General features: G+C 39.7%; 2 protein-coding genes across 4 annotated transcripts in view; one reads left to right on the top strand and one right to left on the bottom strand.

The window, feature by feature from the left end:
- Positions 1-20,290, bottom strand: part of col4a2 (collagen, type IV, alpha 2) — a 138,766-nt gene extending 118,476 nt beyond the window's left edge. For 2 of the 3 annotated variants that reach the window (XM_061879195.1, XM_061879198.1), the window contains exons 1-2: positions 19,956-20,254; positions 19,829-19,880 (exon numbers count right to left, since the gene is read on the bottom strand). In XM_061879195.1, the coding sequence (XP_061735179.1) occupies positions 19,829-19,880; positions 19,956-19,990 (87 nt within the window). In that variant the 5' untranslated portion in view covers positions 19,991-20,254. Of the gene's footprint in view, positions 1-19,828; positions 19,881-19,955 lie in introns of all 3 variants that reach the window. The other variant, XM_061879197.1, reaches the window with a different exon arrangement.
- col4a1 (collagen, type IV, alpha 1) overlaps positions 19,775-27,760 on the top strand; it is an 86,248-nt gene continuing 78,262 nt past the window's right edge. The window contains 2 exon segments of the mRNA XM_061879199.1: positions 19,775-19,898; positions 20,380-20,565. Coding sequence (XP_061735183.1) covers positions 20,494-20,565 — 72 coding nt within the window. The 5' untranslated portion in view covers positions 19,775-19,898; positions 20,380-20,493.

Below are 27,760 nucleotides of genomic sequence, written 5' to 3'. Positions count from 1 at the left end.
TTATATAAACACATTGCTGCCGAGCAAATTAGAGATTTAATTATGTACATTGAAACCACAAGCTTTGCTCTCTTAGGCCCTGTTTACACTAAGGTTATCCAGGGTAAATCACACCTAACTTCATCCTTGTCCACACAGAACAAAGCCACCGTTCAAGACCCCCTCTCCCCTCCATCCGCTGGCGCAACACGACTTAATACGCATGCGTGGAAAATGCGCACATCATAGTCACATCTAGTGTTACTTTGTGTGCAAGTTCTTAAATTTAGCTTATCTGAACAATATCCAGTGTTGTGGTATTTCAATTAACTGGAATCCAATGTGCTGCGGGGCCCTATTGTAGTAAATCACACCTGAGCCATCATAAATTATAAAATCTTTATGGGACATGTGAAAGTAAACAATGTGACAGAGAACATTTTACATCAATCAAACTAGGGATCTAGATACCTGGTTAGGACAGTCCTCACTCTTTTGCCTTCACCTTCATTGTCCATTTTTGGTGACTTTATATACTCTGGACCGAAACGTTGAGTCCGCAACATACATGGCGGACAATAACTGTTCCAGTCTGATTTGCCTGTCCAAATACTTTCGCTGTTTTCTTTAGTTAGTCTTCCCTCGACAACCAGGTAATACAAAGCACATGCCACCTTTTTTATCACATCCACGGGAGCTCGCATTCTTGTTGTCTCTCCTTAGACAAATGGGCCAAGTTTTTCGCTAAGTAAAATCACAGCTGACCTTGACATTGGAAAGTTCTCTTGCCGTCTGAGCTGTGTTGTATCCCAAATAGCTGCAGTTGCTTTCTCTTAAGGTATTCATGTGTGATTTCCACAAACGTCTGTACATGTAGAAGAAGGAGAAACACGAGCATGTCTGGATGACTCGCCTCCATATTTCCAGTGGTTAGCTCCCAGTTACGAAACCACTTTATTATGAAGCTGACTGTGACATGTTCTTTCTGACGTCATTTCCTGTTTAGGGCGCTGTCTTTCTGACGTCCAAACTCAGTTTGTAAACGATCAATGAGTCTATACCAGGGGTCGGCAACCCGCGGCTCCGGAGCCGCATCTTTGGCAACTATGATGCGGCTCAGCTGCAAAATCGCCGACCCCCCAGATTGTTTCGGGGAGCTTCCGGAATTCAATGCCTCTCCCGGACATCTCTCGGAGTCAACTTTATCCAATTTTCACTCGTACTACAATATTAAGGACGTGCCGTGAGGATATTACTCTTAACGTCCTCTTGAGCGCCATCGCGCCCGCCATTCACAGAATGCTATTTGCGTGCCGACCGGACACGTGCATTTCACTGCTTCTATCGGCACATGTATGAGCTTGCAATGCATACTGGGTGACACAGAGTACACTGACGGTTGTGATATAAACAACTTTTAACACTCCTACTAATATGCGCCACATTGTGAACTCACACAAAAGAAGAATGACAAACACATTTTGGGAGAAAATCCTCACAGTAACACATTATAAACGCAACACAACAAATACCTACAATCCTTTGCATCCATGAAAGACCCTGACTATGTTATACACCCCGCGAGCACCAACCCCCCCCCCACCCCCACCCCCACCCCTCCCTGCGTGGTTGAGGTGGGCGGGGTTTGGTGCTCGCGGGGTGTATAACATAGTCAGGTTGTATCATGGATGCAAAAGATTCTGGGTATTTGTTGTGTTGCGTTTATGTTGTGTTACTGTGAGGATTTTCTCCCGAACTGTGTTTGTCATTCTTCTTTTGTGTGGGTTCACAATGTGGCGCATATTAGTAGAAGTGTTAAAGTTGCTTATATCACAACCGTCAGTGTACTCTGTGTCACCCAGTATGCCTTCCAGGATGGGCGTGCATCTGCGAAAGCCTCTCACATACCGGCATAGCTCGGTTGGTAGAGCAGCCGTGCCAGCAACTTGAGGGTTGCAGGTTCGATTCCCGCTTGTGCCACCCTAGTTACTGCCGTTGTGTCCTTGGGCAAGACACTTTACCCACCTGCTCCCAGTGCCACCCACACGGGTTTAAATGTAACTTAGATATTGGGTTTCACTATGTAAAGCGCTTTGAGTCACTTGAGAAAAGCGCTATATAAATATAATTCACTTCACTTCACTTCACATGTTGCAGGACTGGCAAGCAGTGTGTACCTGTTGTAGTAGGTGATTAAGGCAATGGCTTCATAGCATGCCCTTATTTTTGTCATCTGGGTGATCACCAGCAGATATTGGCAAGAATAGTTGTGGCTCCCATTGTCTTCCTCATTTTGTGAAACGGGTCGAAAAGGCTCTTTGAGTGGTAAAGGTTGCCAATCCTTGGTCTATACAAAGCTAAGTGCCGCAGATTTAAAAAATACACGGCGCACTTGGCCGTGTAAACATTTTTCCAAAGAGGGGGACCTGAAACGGGGCTTAGGCTAAATAATTATTAGTTTAAGCTTAAGCTTAAACGACTTAGTGTAGACATGGCCTTAGTGATCGTTCAAACATCTACTGTATACTTAGAGAAATACTAGACCAAAGTGTTTTTACGTTGAGTTCAAGGACCGCTGAAAAGAGTAGGACGCCACAACGCCTGCCACAAATAATAAACAGTAATAATTGATTTCATCCATCAATCCATTTTCTACCGCTTATTCCCTTTGGGGTTGCGGGGGGCACATTTGTAACATGAATATATCTTAAACTGCTACAGTACAAACTACAGGCGGGAATCTTTGGGCACCTCACAATTTGTTTACGATTACGATTCAGGAGCTATGATTTGATTAAAAACGATTATTATTAAAGAACCATATGGATAAACTGATGCTGTTGTTGTTGTGCTGGGACTCTTCACCCGCGAGCGCGCTCCGGTAAGGGAACAAGGACACCGTTTTTACGTTTCAACTTCTTTATGTAACTTTTAGCAGCAGCAGTTAAGTACACTCTCAAAATACACACACAGTTCTACACACCGACTCAAGGACCCCGAGAAGTAAACATAGCTGCCCGGTAAACTGCCTGACTTAAAACAGACTCAACTTAAAGGTGCATGACTATATTAATAGCTTGTTACATCAACAATAATAGTCAATTATATTTTATATTTTATATTCAACAATTAACATATTAAATAAGGACTTTATCTTCTATCTTCATCACTGACAAAGGGAATTTATAACAATTATTGATGCATTTTTTATTTATAAATGATATATAATTTATATATTAATGTACATGTCTCTTTTTTCCACTAAATAAGCGTTTATCCCTTGCAACTTTTAAAAACAGTGCTTTTGTAAAAAGAAACTGTTGAATAATTACCATAATTACGTGGGGCGGCATAGCTCGGGTGGTAGAGTGGCCGTGCCAGCAACTTGAGGGTTGCAGGTTCGATTCCCGCTTCCGCCATCCTAGTCACTGCCGTTGTGTCCTTGGGCAAGACACTTTACCCACCTGCTCCCAGTGCCACCCACACTGGTTTAAATGTAACTTAAATACTGGGTTTCACTATGTAAAGTGCTTTGAGTCACTCGAGAAAAGCGCTATATAAATATAATTCACTTCACTTCACATCACCATTCATCCATCCATTTACTACCACTTATTCCCTTTGGGGTCGCGGAGGGCGCTGGTGCCTATTTCAGCTACAATCCAGTGGAAGGCGGTGTACACCCTGGACAAGTCGCCACCTCATCGCAGGGCCTAATAACCATCACATTTAATGAATTAATGGAAATGTGTGCAAAACTGGAACATAAGTGCCTTATAATAAAGGAGCTGGTCGGATCACTTGGTGAGGTCGCTCGCTGCAGTCAACCAAATTTTTTAGAACTGTCTGCATTAGTTTATTATATATATATACCAATATTTAAAAGAATAAAAGCTTATCCATTAAATCCGATAAAATTCTAAGCAGTGAAGCAAATGCAACACAAAACCTGCAAAATAGTGAGTTTTCTAACTGTGTGTCAGTTATTTTAATAAAAATAACTCAGTCAAAAGATTTCAGTGTGTGTTTAAGTACTTCTTGAGCACATTTAACAACACCACGATAACAAAGATAACCGTGATGAATTTGTCCACGATTAGTGTGAAATGAAATTTTCACAATAATATTCCGCCAAAATAGCATCATTGTTCATGCAACAAAAGCTTGGTGCAACAAATACTGTATCACTCTACTGTATCACAGAGGCATGTCAATACGCATATAGACCAAGATCACAAGAGTTCAGCCTGTCGTGGTGCGGGAAACACCTTGATGGAATCTGCACGTCACCTCTTCTCCATCCCCGTGCGGTGACAGCGAAGCCCCCCAGCGTACGGTCTTGTTGGCTTCCTGCCTCGCAGCACAATGGGCTCTTCCCCCGATTGTTAGGGCCAACTCTCTGTATCACCGCCACTATTTGGCCAGGCGTGATTCTCGCCATTTTTCCTCGGCTTATCACGGGCAGACATCTTCCTCTTGACTCGCAAACACACACAACAACAATCACGTTTAGGTCAGTCACGTGTGGGCTTTTCCAGCTTTCCTCCGGCACACACCACATCGAAAAGTGATTTATATTGCGGTGAACTCAATATTATAAAATATTTTGACAAAGTACATTAAATTTAGACTGCTCAGTAAACTAAGGAAATTTTCCAGAATTCACGGCATGATGAAGGGGTCATATTATGATTTTTTTTCCTACATGTAAAACACTTCCTTTTAGTCTACATAACATGTGATGGTGGTTATTTGGCCAAAATAGATCATCTTCAAGCAGCTTTCTGACTGTCTCCTCAGGATGCGCTGTTTTGTGGGCGATCTTATTTACATGCCTCCACTTTGACGGCGTCTTCTTCCTGCCATCTTTGTTGTAGTTTTAGAGCTTCCATAGCGAGTCGACTTACAAATGTAAGTTGGAACTGTATGATACTTTGCATAAGAAATAGCAACAGCAAAAGATACATGTGCATGTACGAGCCAGTCTGCCCCAAAACAAGATGACAGCGAAAAAGAAGGAGCTTATTGATAACAGAGTTGGGTAAACACTTTGGGTAAATCTTTACCATTTATTGATTATCCGCTGACGTCAGTAATGGCAAAAAATGTCACCAATTGGCCAAATTCTGAACGGCCCGTTTAGAGAACGCATGTAGGAAGGCAAGATTGTTTTAATAATAATAATAATAATAATAGATTTTTTTTGTTGTAAAAAACACTTTACATAGAGTAAACAACCTCTTAGTGCTACAGTGTATTAAAAAAATAAAAATAAAAAGATAATAAAAATAAATACAAATAAAACCTAAAACAGCCTAATAGCTAGAACTAGTATGCATAGATAAAAAAAAAAAGGGTTTGTAAGCCTTTTTGAAATGTATATACAGTCTGAGGTGCCCTCAGGTGGTCAGGGAGAGCGTTCCACAGACTGGGAGCGGAGGAGGTTAGCCTGTCCGGAGCGGAGGTGTCGTGTGGAGGATTTGGGGGTGAGTAGTTCTTTGAGGTAGAGGGGGGCATTTCCATGGAGGCACTTGTGGGTTTGTAGGGAGACTTTGTATTCAATTCTGAGTGGAACAGGAAGCCAGTGAAGGGATTTGAGAACTTGTGTGATATGGTCACATTTCCGCACTCTCATCAGGATCCTCGCAGCACTATTCTGTATGTATTGCAGCTTCTGGATGTTCTTGCTGGGGATCCCGACAAGAAGTGCATTTCAGTAGTCTAGCCTGAAGTCTATTTATAAATATCTGCCCAATGCCTTTATGGTTTGATTTCAAACTTTTGGGACGTAAGCAGATCCCAAATCCAACAGTAGTTACTAGTAAACACAAAGAGTTGGTTTTGCATAACAGGGTCCCTTTAATGATCAATTAACTCAACTATCGAATGTTAACAAACTTTGTTTGTCCACGGCTGTCTCCAACAAGTGCTACTATACACTACTTTTTACATACACACTGTAACTTAGTACTTATCCAACACAATAATTATCATATAACGTTCAAAAACACAACATTAAGAAGTGTAACAGGACACAAACGTTAGCAACACTCCCGAGCATAGCTATGCGAGCTACAGTGCTAACATTATACTCACATTTTAATAGGAGGGAGGGTTTCAACAAGAGCTGGGCGATATGGCCTTTTGTTGATTTCTCAATATTTTTAGGCCATGTCACGATACACGATATATATCTCGATATTTTGCCTTAGCAATGAATGAACACATGATGCACATAATCACAGCAGTATGATGATTCTATGTTTCTACATTAAAAGTTTCTTGTTCATGCTGCAATAATATATGCCAATTTTAAACTTTCACGCAGAGAGAGAAATCACAACTAAATCAATTTACCAAATCTGTATTTATTAAACAGTTATTAAACTGTGGCACAAAAATGTATCTAATTTCCAAAACAGAAAGTGCAAGATTGTCAGAAACATTCTAAAACAAGCTATGAGTGCACTTTTGTACATGATGTCACTAAGATGACATCAAAACAACACTACATTTTAGTGCACTTTTTGTACAGAACACCACTACATTGTTTTGTACACTTTAGTGCATGTCACACAATATTTTTCAATAACTGTCAAATAAAAATGAGCTGCATAATAGGAAATCAAATATTGTTCGTCGTTCGCCATGTGGTAGGTTACTGCGGACGTTAATCTCCTTCTGTTTTTGACTATTTGTTTCATACGGTGTTGATGTGGAAATGGTTGCTTGGGCATTTTGTGGGTGTAGCACCGAACGGAGATGTTGACATGCGGAGTTTCAAGCACTCTTCATTCTCTAGTGGGTGGCTTTTCAAATGATGCTACATATTAGCAGTGCTGCTACTTTTTGCAGCAACGCTTTTGCCGCATACTTCTTCACCATCTAGCCGCTTGAAGCCAAACCACCGCCAGACGATGGACTCCCTGCGTTTTTTCTTGGGAAATAATTATTCCTTCATTTGTTACCAGATTCGCACCTATGTGACGTATGTAAGAAGGTGCGCTTGTTTTATGCCACTGTGAGACGGAGAGACAACAAAGAGCCTGTAGTGTAATACCGCAACTAAAAGCAACTGCGTGAGAACGTATACTCGAATATCACGATATAGTCATTTTCTATATCGTAAAGAGACAAACCCGCGATATATCAAGTTTATTCTATATATCGCCCAGCCCTATTTTTAACCCTGAAAAAAAACTTCAAAAGCGAACATTTGAGCATGCTCTGTCTCATAATCAAAGGAGATGACTCATGTGTAGTGGCCATAAACAGCCTCTAGGGACACAAATTACTGTTGGAACACCATAAAAAGGCATCTTGAATATTGGGGGACCGTTGAGGTGGCTATGTTGCTGTTTTTGTGTGGTAAAAGGGCATTTTTACCAAGTCACCAGCCAGTCTAGGTCACATGACTTATAGTAAAGCATTTTTGTAACTGCCTTTTAATGTTTACAATATTCTGTGGCTGCAAAAATCCATACGGAAGTTTAACACTTTTAACCCGTTTGTTAATGTTTGTCCTTTTTTCCCCGGACATGTTAAATTGTAAACATGCGGTTTCTTAATGTAACTTCTTAAGCATGTCCGAAACATTTCAATAAAACCATGAATGTTACCGGGGTGTGCAACAACTCCACAACTCATTCACTTTTTACGTCTGTTGTGTTTGGCACAGTGACTAATTACATATCTCTGAAGTCAGCAAACATTCAAAGTTTGATTAATTAAATTTGACTACCTTGTAACAAAACACCAAAGCTAAAAAGAACATTAAAAAACAACTGACCTCAATGAAGGAGGTAATTGGTAAAGCAGACATTGCGGCTCGGTTGCCAGGTACAGTAGGAAATCTGTCTTCCCATTCCCAAAACATCCGTTTCCAGAACTCTGCCTACTCCCCGTCATTCCATCACGCTCTGACACCATCTTGAAATATCTTCTCAAACTGAATCAAAGGGTCTGATACGGAACATCCTGTTAACATTTAGCGCCTCAAGAGCCTTCCTTCCTCCAACTGATGAGTGAAGTGTTTGTATGCTCGGTTCTGCTTTTCCTCATTAATATGCTATATAGCCATTTACATTAAAACCTATTGGAAATAAAGTCCCCAATGCCTTATAACCACTGAGATATTTCCTGATATACATTAGTATGTTGGTCCTCCAAGTTGGCTACGCTTTAGCTAATCACCAGAAAACTTGGCATGAGCTTTGTCCACATATACACAGAAATTTTACTCAAAATTAGTCAAAAAGCAAAAGTGAGCGGAGAAGCACAATCAAGATATAAACAAAATAAAATAAAAAATGGCAGTACTTTTTGAATGACTGATAACGTGAGTTACATACTTTTCCTGATTAATAGTAAATGAATTTACAATGTACACAATTCCAATGAATATGAACAGTTTTCTTGTCTCATTCATTAAAATTCAGATTTTTTTTATTTTAACTTACAATTTGCTCTAAGAATTTTACAATTTAATTTTCGCGATAACGTTATTACTGAAATAAACCGCAACAAAAAACAGTGCCATAACAGTGCAATACATTTTCATAACATGGTCACTACTGCATAGTTTCTCGTTATATTGTTATTTTTACAGTTGTGTTTTTATTGTTATTGTTGCTTTTTATTTTTATTCTTATTGTTATATTTTATTTCCATTTATACCCCCATTATTTACTTTTTTCCTTTAAAATTCGATCTGAATTCTGTACACTACTGCTGGAATAAAATTTTTCCTGAGGGGAACTCTCCTGAAGGAATCAATAAAGTACTATCTATCTATCCATCTATTGTATTGAATTGTTTGTGGCCCCACATACTCGTCCCTAACAGCCATTTTTTCCCAAAGTGACCTTAAATCTAGTTAACAAGTAGAAAAACTGTAAAACTAACAAAACCGCAACAAAAACTCCTAAATCACTCACTGCACACAAACTGGTGAAATTTTGTCAAAACATGCACCCCAACCATGTTGCCTGTCTTTTAAGTTTTCTGATAGATACACCACTTGGTGGCGCTGTTATTTTTATTGATTTGTTTATTTTTTAACTTAATATTTATTAAAAATGTTTGAGGTAACTTGCTACGAATATGAATATATCTTAGTTGAAATAGTGCAAAACTTAAAAGAAAAAAAGAAACTATAGGGCTCAAAAGGGCTTGGGATTTCTCAATATACTGTGGTTTCCGGGTAGCCATTTTTGCTGGACGTAGGTTTTGTTTATATGTCTATACTGTACCCGCGGTGATGTGAGAGAGAGCAACAAACTGGATTAAAAATGGATTGTACAAAATAAAAAAATAAATCACAGTACCGCACCGAGACAAACTGTACCCTATTCCTTGAAAAAAAAAAAAAAATCACTGTCGAAACCAAACTTGGAAATATTCCGTCAATGGAGTCAGTTTTTAAACCGGTGAAGAATTTCAGTATGCAAAGTCTGTCCTCCATTCAAATTGCGCATAATCTACGACTTTCATCTCTTAAATGCTCAAGATGGATTGAGGCTGCCCAGACGTCTTTCACAAGCAGGTTTCCATGAAAAACACAAGCCCATTATTACTCTGAAATACTTTGGTCACTGTCCTATTTCTCAAAAAATGATACTCATTCATTTTTGTGCTTACACATGACTAAAAGTAAACAGACAACATGCTTTATTTCCCAAATACTGTACGTTGTTTGTTGCCCTCAGCTAGCTTGGCTAACGCTAAAAGTTAAACATGCTTTGATTAAAACTTACCAGTCTGAAATATGCCGTGAATGCACTAACATGTACCAGGTGATGGCGATAAAAGTCATGTTTGATTGTCTCACGGCTGCTATCCAGATTATTTACTGTCTAGTTATTAATTTCATTACACGACTTCCTTCACTTTTGGTTTCACGCTGGAAACCTGAAGCGATTATGACCACATTTGTGGCAGATATTGATGCCGCATGTTCGCGCCTTGTTTTGATTTTGTTAAAAAAAAAACTTAAACACAGAGTCTTGCATTCAGCCATGTAAATAAGCGATTCAGAATCCATCAAGGCCCACAATGCAATGCGTTTCTACGTCACACTTTCCAGCCCTTTTGTACTTTGTTCAACAACAACAAAACACAAACAAAACTAAATTTTATTGTACATTTAATAAAAAAAAAGTTTTTCATTACCAGGCTACTTGTCATCAAAATGGTGCTTCTACACTAAACATAGGTACAATAATTTTTCTCAATCAATTAACTTAAGCCATCTTTCCTTTTACAGTTCTTCTTTCAAATGTTGTATACAGATATGAGTCATTTTCTCCGTTGTCTATTTCGTTTATAATGTCGAGCCACAGGTTTTGACCCCAAAGTTGGACTCCATAAGTCGGATTGACTGGAAATTTCTCACACTGCTCGACTACGCCAAACAACCTATCCATCCATCCATTTTCTACCGCGTGTCCCCTTTTGGGGTCCCAGGGGGTGCTGGAGCCTATCTCAGCTGCATTCGGGCGGAAAGCGGACCAAACAACCCGCTGTAAATTAAGTGTGTTCAGCCAAATTGCCACAAAATTTGGTACACACTTTGTGGGGACCGACAAGCATATGTATGTCAAATTTGAGCAAGATTTGTTGAAAAACATGTCTGCCATCAAGCAAAATATAGAGGGCACCACCGAGGTCCTTTCCTGTTATTTTGTAGTGTTTTCCAATGTCTGTCCATCCATCCATCCATCTGTCCTATGCAAAATCACATTGACTACATGTTTGTTTACAGTGCGGGAAAGAGCATAGAGAACTGATCCAATCTTAAATGGAAAACATCTTGAGTGTGTTATTTTAAAAAAAAGACAAGTGGGGGATCCCCAATATAAAACATGGAGTTGTTGAGGATGGATGGTGGGAAAAAGTTGTTAAGACGCAGAGGTGGGGATCTGGTTGAAGGATCCAAAAGAGCCCCTCGGGTGAGCTTTGGATATGAAATTGAACAGAAACATATGTTCTAATGTGCAGCTGAGATTGAACAGTCCCTGATCCCTAATGGGAAACAGCGCAGTGGTTGCAGGTTTCCCCGATGATTGTCATGTTTGAAAATCAACTTCTTTCAGCAACTATTGTCAAGTGAGCAGGTGTACTGTAGCACTTTATTGGCCTGGAATCAAGACTGCACTCAGCCTAATCAGTTTTTGCTCAGTATAAATATTCAACTATGATCTAAAAATCCTTTGGTACAAATTTCAGTAATGTCAAAATAATAACCATGGAACACAATCGTGTGAACACAACAAAAGACAGAAATTGTACTCAAGTAAGAGTACTGTTACTTTAGAGATGGATTACTCAAGTAAAAGTAAGGAGTAGTCACCCAAATATTTACTTGAGTAAAAGTAAAAAGTATGTTGTGAAAAAACTACTGAAGTACTGAGTAACTGATGAGTCACCTGTTCGTTTAATGATGACGGCACCAAGTAATGCACATAAACATAACAATGAACAAATTGGGAGCCAGGAATATCTCTTAAACAACTAAAACAATAACATATATTAAATAATATATATATGGTTTTACAGTATTGAAAAAAAAAATAGAAGAATTAATTTTACCTTTGTAACCTCGTAATACTATTGGCTAAGTTTTATATTCATAAATGTAAGTTTCTCAATACCCGACCTGTTTTTTGTGCCTTTAAAAAGATGTAGGACTCTACATTAAAACACTCTACCTCTAACAACCAAAAAGCTGTGAAAACAATGATGCTGAGGCATCAAAGGTCACGGCTTTGGCGCTTACCTGCAGTGATTTCTCCAGATTCTCTGAACCCTTTGATTATATTACGGACCGTAGATGGTGAAATCCCTAAATTCTTTGCAATAGCTCATTCAGAAATGTTGTTCGACATTTTGTTCACACATTTGTTTACAAAGTAGTGACCCTCGCCCCATCCTTGTTTGTGATTATACCCAATCATGGCACCCACCAGTTCCCAATTAGCCTGTTCACCTGAAGGATGTTCCAAATAAGTGTTTGATGAGCATTCCTCAACTTTCTTAGTCTTTTTTGCTACTAGTGACAGCTTTTTTGGAACATCAAATTCCAAATGAGCTAATATTTGCAAAAAATAACCAAGTTTACCAGTTCGATTGTTAAATATCTTGTCTTTGTAGTCTATTCAATTGAATATAGGTTGAAAAGGATTTGCAAATCATTCCATTCTGTTTTTATTTGCGATTTACACAAGGTGCCAACTTCACTGGTTTTGGGTTTTGTATAACACAAGCAATGAAACAGGAGTTCAGAACATTCAGAGACAGAGCGTGCTGTATGTGTTTCATACAAATTGAGCTCACTGTCTCTAAAGTGTAATCAGCCTTGGATCAGAGATGTACAATACACAGAGGACCTGTGCTGTGTCACATGCTTTTATTCTTTGACTACAAATCTAAGACAGCAGGGGTTTGTTTTATCAAACAAAAATCATCTGAGAAGCTGCTAATGACATTGAAAACCTTCATACAACTGCTTAACAACTGAACAAGCTGCAAAACATGCCCCAATGTCGTAACAGTACAGCACCGTACAGATTTAGCATCAGAAACTGCTTGGTGGAATGCCAGCTAAAGATGATGGGAGGGTGACCTGTTAGCGTCATCAGTCCTGGCAGGAAAGCGGTAGTGGTGTCACTAGATACTGTACTGTATGTCAGGCTTTATGGTACTCGATATGCTGCTGAAATCGGGGGAAAAAGACACCAAGCCCAAAATCTGCAAGAATTTTTGTGCAAATATGAACTTAATGATGTAAAGTAGTCTCAAGGTTTGTGGTCAAATGTAGCACGGAGTATGCTTGTACTTTTTTTTTTTACTGCATTGATATTTTCCTCATAACACCACATTTTTTTACTCTTGTAATATTTTGACTTTATCCTTCAAAAATACACATACATTTTTATGTAATTATACGTTTTTCTAGTAATATCAGTTTTTATTCTCTTTGTTTCCTATTTCATTACTGGGGTTTGTCATCATATGTACAATTTTCTTCTTGCAATATGCTATTGTCCCACAAATTAGTATTTTGTCATTATAGTCTTGCAAATTCAGATTTTTTTTTTAGTGATGTCAAAACTTAATTGTCATACAATTAAGTTAAGGTTAAAGTACCCATGATTGTCACACACACACTAGGTGTGTCGAAATTATTCTATGCATTTGACCCATCACCCTTGATCACCCCCTGGGAGGGGAGGGGAGGGGAGCAGTGAGCAGCAGCATGGTCTGCGCTTGGGACTAATTTTTGGTGATTTAACCCCCAATTCCAACCCCTTGATGCCGAGTGTAATGCGGGGAGGTTGTGGGTCTCATTTTTATAGACTTTGGTATGACTCAGCCGGGCTTTGAACTCACGACCTACCGATCTCAGGGCGAACACTCTAACCACTACAGGCTCTTCTGGCAATATTCCAACTTAAATCACATAATACGATTTGTTTTTTTCGTAGTTTACAGCAAGTATTGATTCTTGTAAATTATGATGTTTTTCTAGTAATATCACTTTCGATAATACAACTTTATTCTCATGAAACTGATATTTTTTGTAACAAAGTAAATCTTATTTCTTGTGATTTTTATTCTCGTGATAATAAAATTAATGATCTTAAACATTTTTCTCTTTAAATAAAAAAAATGTATTCTTAGTAGATATGTTTTGATTCTCATGAATGAGATTGTTCTTATCTTTATTCTTGAACAACTAGTTTTTTTCACACGTGTATGCCTTCTTTATTATAAAATAAAACACATTTTTTTTGTTACTTGACAGTACTTCTTGATTCTAGTAAATATATATGTATATATATATATATATATATATATATATATATTTTTTTTTTTTAAATTTTTTTTTTATTTTTTTTATTTTTTTTAAACATTTTTTTTAACTAAATCCCTACAATGAAAAACATGAAAAATCACATTACAGTATATGTAAAGTATTAGCCCACCCGATGGTTTGTTACTTGCTTTGATTGTTTTTATGTTCCATCTGGTCTGGGACGTTTCCTGTTGATTTTGAGTAAGCAATCCATTTATGTCAAAATAGCTTGGCTCCAAGTTCAAAATTGCTTTAATCCCCCACTCCCGGCTTCCGTCGGCTCCAACGTCTCACTCTTCCTTCGTGTTTGCTTCTATAAGCAGAAGTATATTCAGCTTCAAAAGTATAAGGTTGTAAAAATCCTCATTTGTCCAAAAATAGTCTATTTTCTTGTCTGTTAGCAAGTCTGCCATGATTAGAAAACACATTTTGTGTTAGATTCCGGAAGTAGGGACACACATGTGGCCAGAAGTCGGAAGTGCGCTGCTATGGAAACAGAAGTCAATGTGCGAAAAAAAAAATCAGTCCCCGAAATTATTAAAACGATCAAAATACGGTAAATATTGAACATAATATATATTTTTAAGAATGTGTCTGTTACTACATTATACATAGACTTGCAGTGTGTATTTAAAACGTTGCTGGCGGGTTTTGAAGGCTACAACGGTAACTTCCATTAGCCGCATCTTTCAAGCCCTTTTTTATCGTCTTTAAAATTGTAAGAAAAAAAAGAGTGTTTGTCTCTCATAAAGATTGTTAACGAGAGGCAAAATTCCCAAAAAGGTACAGTTCCCCTTTGACTGCATCTACTTTTCTTACTTGTCTTATCTACTTTTACACCAAAATTAATCGTCTTATCTACTTTTACACCAAAATTAATCTATGTATTAAACTTCTTCAACTTCTTCTTCTCCAGATTTTGGCGCGCTTTTTCCCCCTGGTTCAAACCGTTCCAACTTCAAACTCTTCAGCCTATTCGCGAATCGCTGGCTTTCCCTTGACAAATTCCAAAATTCCCAGATTTCACAAAATTCCAGGTTGTCCGGGACATTTTTCCCATTCAAAATGAATTGGCCATTTTTCAAACTTACACCATTTTCACATTTTTCAACCAATTCAAACTATCATTTTTCCAAGTTAAAAAAATTTCCAGGATTTTCTAGAATTCCTAGTTTTCCAAGGACCTATTTACACCCTTTTTTCTGGTTGACTATTCCTTCCACATTTTTCAACACGTTTCAACCGTTCCACCGTCAAAACATTCCTCTTAATCAGGACAAAAAAACTAAGTTGTTTTTTGATCTTGAAAAATTCCTGGTTTTCCCAAAATTCCAGGAATTCTTTAATACAAATTTCTCAATTGAACTGTTACTACTTCAACATTTCTAAACCGATTTAAAAAACTGTAACACTAACCATTTTCATTCAAGTTTTTAAATTTTTCTTTTTACCATTTTCAAAAAAATTCCAGATTTTCCCGAAATTCCCAAATTTTTGGGAAATTCCCATTGAATCAAATGGGACATTCGTCAAAGTTCCACCACGGCCACATTTTTCATCTGATTCAAACTCTTCCAACTTCAAAATATTTAACCTGTTCAGGAGTTGTGTGCTCTACTTAAACTTAAAAAAATAAAAAAAAATCCAGAATATCAGTTCAACTTCAGCATTGGAGCATTCACACGCAATTCCTTCAGGGATTGCCTCGTCTAGTTCAATATCAAGTAGTTACAGGGTCGTACATTGGTCATAATTAAAGTTCCCTGTGTCCAGGGATGTCGTTCTTGAGTTTATAAACAATAAAAAAATGACAAAAGATTTTATGATAATAAAACATATATATGTAATAATCATTGTATCGACTATATACGGCTCTTGTACTTAGTATCGATATTAGTATACCCATTTGTTAAAATTCATAAGTGTAATTCATACGTAATTTTGCTGTTAGTGAAGCTTTTCCTTGTCTTGTAGGGATGATACTTGTAAGAAACATAGTTTGTCGCCATGAAGCGAGGATTAATGATTTAGGAGTTGCTAAATCACTACAGAGAGACATTAGCCAGCGATATAAGGAATGTAATGGAATGGTTTTATCTTTATTGTCATTGCACAAGTACAACACAATTTAATTTTAAAGCACCGCTTCCAGAGCGGCGCTTCAGTGTTTATAGCGTCACCCCTAGCGTTAGTCATGCTGTGTCTGCTCACAAATGCTGTGTACGTGTGTTGACTAACATGCGCCTCGGCTCATATTACCAGCAATGTAACCACGATGCGCCCGGTATTTTCCAAAGTTAGAATAGTACCTTTTTTAATTAATTACTACCGCAGTGTCATGATCTGTGGTCCAGATCATGTCTTGGGTTTTCTGTTCGTTTTGGACTCCTTTAGTTCCTGTTTGTGCACCTCTGAGTTGTTTTTGGTTGCCATGGTTGCTAATTATGTTCACCTGTTTATGATTAGTGTTGGCCCACTCACCTGCTACCCGATCACTAATCAGAGGCATTATTTAAGCCTGCCTTTGCCGGTCAGTCGGCTGACATCATTGTTTGCTACATGCACCTGTTACGTGAGTTTTGCCTTGTCTCTAGTTGTTTGCTTTATGCCTTGCTACGTAAGTCTTGTTTGTTTCATGCCACAGTTTCATGAATATTCCTTGTCCATAGTCTATGCTAAGTGTTAGCTTCGAGTGAGATCAGGCACGTTGTTCTGTCGGCTCGCTTACTGTTTTTGTACTCCTTTGATTTCTTGAGGAATAAATCATGTTTGTACCTGCACGCCTTGTCCGGAGTAGCCGTCTGCATTCCTGGTAGAACGACCCCGCAGTAAGCTGCGAAAACCCCGTCGTGACACGCAGTACTTTATTAGTACTGGTATACGTGAGGTACAACCCTAAGCCGATGACTTTCTTGTGCGGTTCTACTGTATACCAGTATTAGTACCGCGATATTAATGAATCGTACTCGGCACTATACCGCCTCTGAAAAGTACCGGTCCGCCAACCCCTGTAAGTATTTTACACATATCGTATCATCCCTGCAGGACGAGGAATAGCTGAACAGGCTTCACTTCACACCGTTGCTCTCCGGCGACAAAGCAGTGGCATATCTAGTCGATACTACTATGAATACGTCGATATTTTTTGGCATCACATCTTCTTCTTCTTTTTTTTTTTCTTTTTTTTTTTAATGTATATTATGCTTATAAACAAAGGAAATATGTCCCTGGACACATGAGGACTTTGAATATGACCAATGTATGATCCTGTAACTACTTGGTATCGGATTGATACCCAAAGTTGTGGTATCATCCAAAACTAATGTAAAGTATCAAACAATAGAAGAATAAGTGATTATTATATTTTAACAGAAGTGTAGGTAGAACATGTTAAAAGAAAAAGTCAGCAGATATTAACAGTAAATGAACAAGTAGATTAATAATTCATTTTCTACAACTTGTCCTTAATAATGTTGACAAAAAAATAGAATAATAAATGACACAATATGTTACTGCATATGTCAGCAGACTAATTAGGAGCCTTTGTTTGTTTACTTACTAATAAAAGACAAGTTGTCTTGTATGTTCACTATTTTATTTAAGGACAAAATTGCAATAAGAAACATATGTTTAATGTACCCTAAGATTTTTTGTTTAAAAAAAAAAAAAGCCAATAATGCAATTTTTTGTGGTCATCTTTATTTAGAAAAGTACCAAAAAGTATCGAAATAATTTTGGTACCGGTACCAAAATATTGGTATCGGGACAACTCTACTTTCTTGTATATATATATATATATATTTTCTGTTCAGTGTGATTATGAATCAGTTGAGTAACCTGTCAATGACACCAGGGTGTACCCCGCCCTCTGCCCGAATGCAGCTGACATAGGCTCCAGCACCCCACGTGATCTCGAAAGGGATGAGTGTTAAAAAATGGATGGATGGATGGATGGATGGACAGGTGTAAAGCGACTGGGATGAGAATCAGCACCTCCAAGTCAGAGTCCGTGATTCTTGCCCGGGTGGAGTGCCATCTCTGGGTTGGGGAGGAGATCTTGCCCCAAGTGGAGGAGTTCAAGGACCTCTGAGTCTTGTTCACGAGTGGGGGAAGAGTGAATTGTGAGATCGACAGGCGGATCGGTGCGGCGTCTTCAGTAATGCGGACGCTGTATCGATCCGTCGTGGTGAAGAAGGAGCTGAGCCAGAAGGCAAAGCTCTCAATTTACCGGTCCATCCTCACCTATGGTCATGAGCTTTGGGTTACACACACACTAGGTGTGGTGAAATTTGCCCTGTGCATTTGACCCATCCCCTTGTTCCCCCCCTGGCAGGTGAGGGGAGCAGTGAGCAGCAGGGGTGGCCGTGCCTGGGAATCATTTTTGGTGATTTAACCCCCAATTCCAACCCTTGATGCTGAGTGCCAAGCAGGGAGGTAACGGGTCCCATTTTTATAGTCTTTGGTATGACTCGGCCGGGGTTTGAACTCAAAACCTACCTATCTTAGGGCAGACACTCAAGGACAAGATCACGGGTACAAGCAGCCAAAATGAGTTTTCTCCCCCGGGTGGCGGGGTTCTCCCTTAGGGTGAGAAGCTCTGTCATCCGGGAGGAGCTCAAAGTAAAGCCACTGCTCCTCCACATGGGGAGGAGCCAGATGAGGTGGTTCGGGCATCAGGTCAGGATGGCACCCAAACGCCTCCCTAGGGAGGTGTTTAGGGCACGTCTGACCAGTTGGAGGCGACGGGGAAAACTGTTTCCCGGCTGGCCTGGGAACGCCTCGGGACATACTTGCCAACCTTGAGACCTCCGATTTCGGGAGGTAGGAGGTGGAGTGGCGTGGTTGAGGGTGAGGAGGAGGCGCGGTTGGGGGCATGGTTTGGGCAGGGGACGTGGTTCAGAGGGGAGGAGTATAATTCACCAACTCGAGTATTTCATATATATATAAATATATATATATATATATATATATATATATATATATATATGTATGAAATACTTGACTTTCAATGAATTTTAACTTTATATATCTATTTTGTTATGTATATAAATAAACCTCTGTTGAATTTCAGACGGCACCTATCAAATACACAGTAATAAAAACACAGTTGTTCTACTAACTGTACTGTGCTTGCTGGTTATTTAAAAAAAACAACAACACCTACCTTTCACTATTTGAGTAACCTTTGTTCTGCCATTTGCGTGCCGAACTGGCGAGAGTCACTTGCCGTCAGGTGCACCACACCACGTAAATCGTTGGCCAATCAAAAAGCTACCCCATAACGCTATAGCCAACATTCACCAGGAGATGGCAACAGACTACATAGAATCACTCTATTACATGGCTGTAACTTCCTCGTTCTTCTGCTTCTTCTCCTTGTGTGTGCAGTTTTTTAATAAAAATCCGTAGATGTTGTAACGTGATTGGGCAGGCAAGCTGTTTATATAACAGAAAAGCGGACGTGAAAACAGGCATTCCCCACTCATGTCCGCATGGAGCTGGAGGGGGCGTGAATTTCGGGAGATTTCCGGGAGAAAATTTCTTCCGGGAGGTTTTCGGGAGTCTCCCGGAAATTCCGGGAGGGTTGGCAAGTATGCCTCGGGATCTCGGGTAAGAACTGGACGAAGTGGCTGGGGATAAGTAAGTCTGGACTCCTTTGCTTAGGCTGCTGCCCCCACAACCCGACATTGGATAAGCGGAAGAAGATGAATGGACGTCATTAGACCCTGCTTTGGCTCTTTTGTATAATAATTGTAATCAGTTGCACTGTAAAGGCATGCCAAGGCCAATCCCCCCACCCCCAACCCACACTAGACACTCCCACTCTTCACACACCACACGTGTCCCCCCACAACTTCAAACCCACTCAAAAAACAAAAAACGCACTTATCTTTTTAACCACTTTGCAGGTTTGCATGTCAAACCCCGATCCTAATATTTCACACACACCAGTGACATAAACACTCAACGAACACGCGGGAAGGGGGAACTTACTGCGTCCACTCCCGTGGCGAGGACGCCCACGCACAGCAGCAGCAGCAGCAACCTGCAAAGTGAACCACAGGTAGCGGGGTGACGATGAGCTGTGATTGGAGGAGACTTTAGCGGGTGAACGTCCTACCTGAGATGCGCCACTCTGGTGCGATACCCTCGCATAGTTCCACTTGTGCAAAACGAGTCCCACGCAGCGCAGATTTTTTTTTTTTTTTTAAAGCATGATTAAACCCCACCTGTGGAGCACCAAAGACCCCTCAATGTAACTGAACCGCGCCGCTATTCTCTGCAATTACGCCTGAATGTAGTCGATTTAAGAGGATTTAAAAGTCGCACTCACGCGGGACGAACTTTCTGGAATATACTCCGCCAAGAACCGAGTGGGTCCTCTCCTTGCACCGAAAAGTCAAAAGTGTTTTGTCGGTGCGCGTTAAGGGTGAGGGGTGGTCGTTGCAGTGGGTGGGGGGTGTGCATGAGGGGAGGGGTGGCGCAAACTAAGCCCCCCAAGTTAAACCCACCCTGGCGTTGATCACAACTTCATATCGCTTCAGGACAACGACATGCAGGCCGACGCTCTCCGCCGCTAAAAGCGAGGGACGAGCCACCAGAGAGGCCGAGATAGAAGTGCTTGTGTGCGGGGAGACGCTCTATCCGTAGCCGCCGAGATGCTGCCGCCCGCGGGCGCGGTGCTGCTGCTGGCGGCTCTCTCATCCAGCGTGGAGCTGGCCGCCGCTGAGGTTAGTCTTTGTTTTGAACACACCAAAAAAAAAAAGTATTTCTATACGTTGTTTACATTGGTAGTGACATGGGTCATGCGTCCGTGCCTTTATTGGTCTAATGGCTGCAAGCCTGCTGCCACTTTATTGCGGCTTTGATTGAATTACATAGTTTGTGCAGAGTTCATGTCACTCTTCTAGTGCTGCTGTCATCCTGCTACCTCACCCTCCCTTCCCTTTTCTTCATTGGGGTGTGGGGCAGGGCCTATGAGTGTGTATGCACGCAGGGGCGTAGCAGCACATTCTGGGCCCCTATTAGAGATGCGTGGTTTGCGGTCTCATTCGCGGAGTCCGCGGATTAACCGCGGCTCAGGCGGTTGACATGACGAAAAAATAGATTTTAATTAGATTCGGGCGGGTGGTGGTTGAACCATTCGGACATATTTAATACGCATGGTTCTGTGATTGATATCCTTTGCCATTCAAAGTGCCATTTAAGACCCGTGTCATAAAGCGAAGAAGACAATAAGACACACTATTATTTTCCTGAATGACTGCCAGTAGTCACCCAGATAATAAGTATTTGGGCGTGCTATGAAGCCACTGGCTTTGTCGCCTTCTACAACATGTACGATCTGCTTATCAGTCCAGCATTATGTTGTGCGTGGCTTCAGCGGCAACACGCACACGACTGCAAGGCATACTGGGTGACACAGAGTACACTACTGGTTGTGATATAAACAATTTTAACACTCTTAGTAATATGTGCCACGCTGTGAAGCCACACCAATTAAGAACGACAAACACATTTCGGGAGAACATCCTCACAGTAACACAACATAAACGCAACACAACAAAAACCCATAATCCTTTGTATTCAGGAATAAATAATAAATAAATAAATGGGTTGTACTTGTATAACGCTTTTCTACCTTCAAGGTACTCAAAGCGCTTTGACATTACTTCCACATTTACCCATTCACACACACATTCACACACTGATGGAGGGAGCTGCCATGCAAGGCGCTAACCAGCACCCATCAGGAGCAAGGGTGAAGTGTCTTGCTCAGGACACAACGGACGTGACGAGGTTGGTACTAGGTGGGGATTGAACCAGGGACCCTCGGGTTGCGCACGGCCACTCTTCCACTGCGCCACGCCGTCCATTGATGCAAAGGATTCTGGGTATTTGTTGTGTTGCATTTATGTTGTGTTACTGTGAGGAGGTTCTCCAGAAATGTGTTTGTCATTCTTGTTTGGTGTGGCTTCACAGTATGGTGCATATTAGTAAGAGTGTTAAAATTGTTTATATCACAACCATCAGTGTACTCTGTGTCACCCAGTATGCCTTGCAGTCATGTGCGTGTGACTGCGGAAGCCATATACAACATGTTGCTGGACTGGCAAGCAGTTTGTTCATGTTGTAGAAAGCGTTAAAGGCAACGGCCACAAGGCACGCCTTTATTCTCGTTATCTGGATGAGCACCAGCAAATATTCGCGAGAATGGTTGCGGCTCTCATTGCTTTCTTTTCTCTGAGGAACGGGTCAAAGTAGCTCTTTGAGTGGTAAAGGTTGCTGACCCCTGATATATAAATGTTGGTGCGGGTGGATGACGACTTTAGTGATGCGGTTGCGGATTATATAATTGCCTATCCGCACATCTCTAGCCCCTATAATCGGGTCTCCTGAAAGGCCTACTGAAACCCACTACTACCCACCACTCATTCTGATAGTTTATATATCAATGATGAAATATTAACATTGCAACACATGCCAATACGGCCTTTTTAGTTTACTAAATTGCAATTTTAAATTTCCCGGGAGTTTCATCTTGAAAACATCGTGTAATGATGACGTGTTCGCAAGACGTCAAGGGTTTTTAGGAAGTATGAGCGCTGCGCACACACACAGCTAAAAGTCGTCTGCTTTAACGGCATAATTACACAGTATTTTGGAGATCTGTGTTGCTGAATCTTTTGCAATTTGTTCAATTAATATTGGAGGAGTCAAAGTAGAAAGATGGACTTGGGAAACTTTAGCCTTTAGCCACACAAACACACGGTGATTCCTTGTTTAAAATTCACGGAGGGGAAACTTTACTATGGATCACAGCGAACATGGATCCCGACCGAATGTCAACCGGCAGGTTTCGGTGAGAAAATTGTGGTTAAAAAGTCGCTTCTTCTACACCCGGCCGTGGACGTACACTTTATTCTAACAGGTACTGTTAAACTCACTAAAACACTAGCAACACAATAGAAAGATAAGGGATTTCCCAGAATTATCCTAGTAAATGTCTCTAAAAACATATGAGTCCGTCACAATGCAATCATGTTTTTTTTTTTAACTAGTTTTTTTTTTTTTTCGAGTCCGTCACTATCAATATCCTCAAACACGAATCTTTCATCCTCTCTCAAATTAATGGGGAAATTGTTGTTTTCTCGGTCCGAATAGCTGTTTTTGTTGGAGGCTCCCATTAAAATCAATGTGAATATGTGAGGAGCCATCAACATGTGACGTCATCCTCTGCAACTTCCGGTAGAGGCAGGGTTTTTCTCTTAGCACCGAAAGTTGCGAACTTTATCGTCGATGTTCTCTACTAAATATTTTCAACAAAAATATGGCAATATCGCAAAATGATCAAGTATGACGCATAAAATGGACCTGCTATCCCCGTTTAAATAAGAAAATCTCATTTCATAATTGCAGTACATCTAACCGTCTTACAGTTTAAAGGCCTACCTTCAAGTACCCCCAGGCGTACGCGTACACCCATTTGAGAACCACTGCCCTAAAACACAAGTGTCTCAAAGGGCTGCACAAGCCACAACGACATCCGTGGTACAGAGCCCACATTAGGGCAAGGAAAAACTCACCCCAGTGGGACGTTGATGTGAATGAATATGAGAAACTTTGGAGAGGACCGCATATGTGGTCAACCCCTTCCCAACTCTCGGGGAGACCGAAAACAATGGACGTCCAGTGGGTCTAACATAATATTGTGAAAGTCCAGTCCATAGTGGATCTAACATAAAAAGTGAGAGTCCAGTCCATAGTGGGGCCAGCAGGAGACCATCCCAAGCGAAGACGGGTCAGCAACGCAGAGATGTCCCCAACCGATACACAGGCGAGGTCCCGACTCTGGACAGTCAGAATCATTTTTATGTGGCACTTTTCTCTAGTGACTCAAAGCGATTTACATAGAGAAAGCCAATATCTAAGTTACATTTAAACCAGCGAGGACACGACGGTATTGACTAGGATGGTGGAAGCGGGGATCGAACCTGGTACCCTCAAGTTGCTGGCACAGCCAGTCCACCAACCGAGCTATACCACCCCAATAAACCTTGTCAAATGTTATTAAGGCATAACATTATTATCAAGGATGAATACAGAAATAAACACTGGTCAAGGATACTGCAAAAGTAGGGACTAAAAAAAAAACAAAAATGATGAAAAAGTAATTAAATGAAATCCAACTAAATAATAGCATGCTCAGTGGCTCAGTGGACCATATAGTTAAAAGCAGGGGCGTAGCAGCAAATTCTGGGCCCCGATACTCAGGACTCCTGAAGGGAGCCTAGCCCACAAAACCCAACGTCGAGGCCCCATACACTCACACTTGATATCGATAATTCAATCAATCAAGCTTTAGTTGTATAGCACTTTTCATGCGTATAAAATATAGGACAAAGTGCTTTATATTTAAAAAGATGTGCTCTCCTGTTCAATGTAAAACATAAATGTTAACAATTAACTACAAATATGAACAAGTACTTAAATAATGAAAATGTGCTGGTCTAATACATAATAGTGTAGCGGTGAATAGAGCTAAGCAAAAAGACGATGAAGTGAGCATGAATTAGTACATTATCTGTGATGAATTAGTTCCAGAGTTATTTCACAGTGTTCATCAGATTATTGCATGCATTTTGTTAAAACCAGCTTCTGTAAAAATCTGATTAGGCTTTTGACATTTTTAAGAGAGGGTTAACATATCTATAAGATATATAGATGAACTTCCCTTAAGAATTTGATCTAGTTTGAAAAATATATATATATATATATATTTTTTTTTTACAAAAAAGTGTCAACAAATTCAAAATAAAGCGGACAGAATATATTTTAAAGGCCTACTGAAATGAGATTTTCTTATTTAAACGGGGATAGCAGGTCCATTCTATGTGTCATACTTGATCATTTCGCGATATTGCCATATTTTTACTGAAAGGATTTAGTAGAGAACATCCACGATAAAGTTTGCAACTTTCGGTGTTAAGAGAAAAGCCCTGCCTCTACCGGAAGTCGCAGACGATGACGTCACATGTTGATGGCTCCTCACATATTTACATTGATTTGAATGGGAGCCTGTAACAAACAGCGCTATTCGGATCGAGAAAACGACAATTTCCCCATTAATTTGAGCGAGGATGAAAGATTAGTGTTTGAGGATATTGATAGCGACGGACTAGAAAAACAAAACAAAAAACGAGTTAAAAAAAAAACGCCATTGCATTGGGAAGGATTGCGATGTTTTTAAACACATTTACTAGGATAATTCTGGGAAAACCCTTATCTTTCGATTGTGTTGCTAGTGTTTTAGTGAGTTTAATATTACCTGATAGTCGGAGAAGTGTGTCCACGGCCGGGTGTTGACATTCAGTGTCTCTGAGGGAAGTCACGAAGCTGCAGCAGGACGGAAGCTCCGCTGATATTCGGTAAGAAGCGACTTTTTACCACTATTTTTTCACCGAAACCTGCTGGTTGACATTTGGTCGTGATTCATGTCTGCTTGATCGCGCTGTGATCCATAGTAAATGTTCACCTCCGGGAATTTTAAACACGTAATCACCGTGTGTTTGTGTGGCTAAAGGCTAAAGCTTCCTAACTCCATCTTTCTACTGTGACTTCTCCAATATTAATTAAACAAATTGCAAAAGATTCAGCAACACGGATCTCCAAAATACTGTGTAAATAAGCCGTTAAAGCAGACGACTTTTAGCTGTGTGTGTGCTTAGTGCTCATACTTCCTGAAACCCTGTGACGTCTTGCATATACGTCATCATTACACGACGTTTCGAAGACGAAACACCCGGCAAATTTAAAATTGTAATTTAGTAAACTAAAAAGGCCGTATTGCCATGTGTTGCAATGTTAATATTTCATCATTGATATATAAACTATCAGACTGCGTGGTGAGTAGTAGTGGGTTTCAGTAGGCCTTTACATAATCATATAACCTGTCATTATTGACTTAAAGGGGCCAACTTGCTCGCCATAACATTTTTCAAAGCAAAGATATAACAGGAATACCACCGGCTGGCTTATTTTGCCATTAGTGGTTTAAAAGCACACTTTTTTTTTTAAACTGTATATTTTATTCAATTATCTTTGGTGTCCCCAAAAAAATAGGTGATTACAGATGTCACTCAACATGTGTCGTGAAAACGTACGTGCAAAGGGCGCGTGCACACATACAAAGGCAGCCCAAGAGAGGCAACGGAGAATTTGCAGTCATGTCGTTGTTATTATAGAATATACCTTTAATTTGCCTGAGGGGCTCCACAGGGACGATTAAAAAAAAAAAAAAAAAAAGGTTTTATAATATTCAATGAGAGCTAATTAACTAAATTGCTATCATTAGTTAAAAACACCCAAAGCTAATGCGCGTGCACTTGTTACGTACAAAATTACGTCATTACGTACGACATGCCGTAATAGGGCGGGATATCACGCTTACTGTACATCGGAAAGTTAGCGCCCTCTAGGCATCTGTGTAAATGTTGCAAACAGCCCCTTTAAATATGATTATACAGTAAATATGTCATGGTTCACATTTCTCTTTAATTCATGGTGTAAATTACAGATTAGCTGATTCACGTCCCATTGTCATCAGTGGATACGGCAAACCATAATAATACAACATTGTTATTTTAAAAAGATCGATAGTAGTGCATATTCTCAGAGTTAAATGTCCCTCGTCTTTTAAAAACTAAAGTATAACCTTAAATGAGGGTCTTTGAATGCACCACATTTGTGTGCAATGAGATGCAAAAGTAAAATGTAAATATAACTTTCTCCTGTTTTGACAATTCGAGTGTAACGATATGAACATTTTAAATGACGGTTATCGTGACCAAAATTATCATTATATTGTTGAATATGCTCAAAAAGTCCTTATACATACACTGAAATCTTTTGACCAAGTTTTTTTTTAATAACTAAAATTAATAGACACACTGTTATAAAACCCACAATTCTGCATGTTTTGTGTTTCTTATGCTTCTATAATAGTGTTTTAGTCTTAATATTCTATATATCTTAATGGCTAAGCTTGTATTGTTTTAAATATTAGTTTATACTGCAGCACATAAAGATTTATTTAAAAGTGCATAACACATCAAATCTATTATTGTTGTTTATTATTTCTAGCGGGCGTTATGGCATTCTTCTCTTGTACCAGTCCTTGAACGCACCGCAAAAACACCTCCGTCATAGGTAACCACCTATGTCGTTTTGTCATGGGGAAAGACGTTAATGTCCCTTGTTTTCATGTCAGCATTTAAACTATCAAGCCTGGTACCAGTCAGTCTGTGAATTTATCAGAGTGCAGTTACCAATCGCGTTTTTTTGATGATTATTTTTTTTCAAACGGTATGCTAGTAGTTTTACCACGGTTATCATTCCTACCGTTTGTTTTCACGTCCGTTGCTGCCACAAATAGTCATGTTTTTCTTTTTTGTATCCTGTTTATCCTTGTTCCAAAATGTTGGTGGTGTGTGTGAAAGGTGAGCATTGATAAGGTTATGACGTCTAGGTTGAATTCCATGCTAGGTTTGCTGCTATCTGAGTGGAACGGACCATTTAGCATTTTTCAATGGGGTGTGTCAGTAGTTTGACATTCTTGATTTGATTTAAGAAACCTTATTTTTTTAACTTTCCCACCTATATTTATTACATTAGTGGTTCTCAACCTTTTTTCAGTGATGCACCCCCTGTGAACATTTTTTTAATTCAAGTACCGCCTAATCAGAGCAAAGCATTTTTGATTGAAAAAAAGAGATAAAGGAGTAAAATACAGCACCATGTCATCAGTTTCTGATTTAATAAATTGTATAACACTGCAAAATATTGCTCATTTGTATTGGTCTTTCCTGAACTATTTGGAAAAAAAGATATACAAATAACTAAAAGCTTGTTAAAAAATAAACAAGT

This window comes from Nerophis ophidion, linkage group LG19 (assembly GCF_033978795.1).
Source record: "Nerophis ophidion isolate RoL-2023_Sa linkage group LG19, RoL_Noph_v1.0, whole genome shotgun sequence".
In the NCBI taxonomy this organism is placed as follows: Eukaryota; Metazoa; Chordata; class Actinopteri; order Syngnathiformes; family Syngnathidae; genus Nerophis; species Nerophis ophidion.
This window is presented reverse-complemented; position numbering and strand designations above follow the sequence as displayed.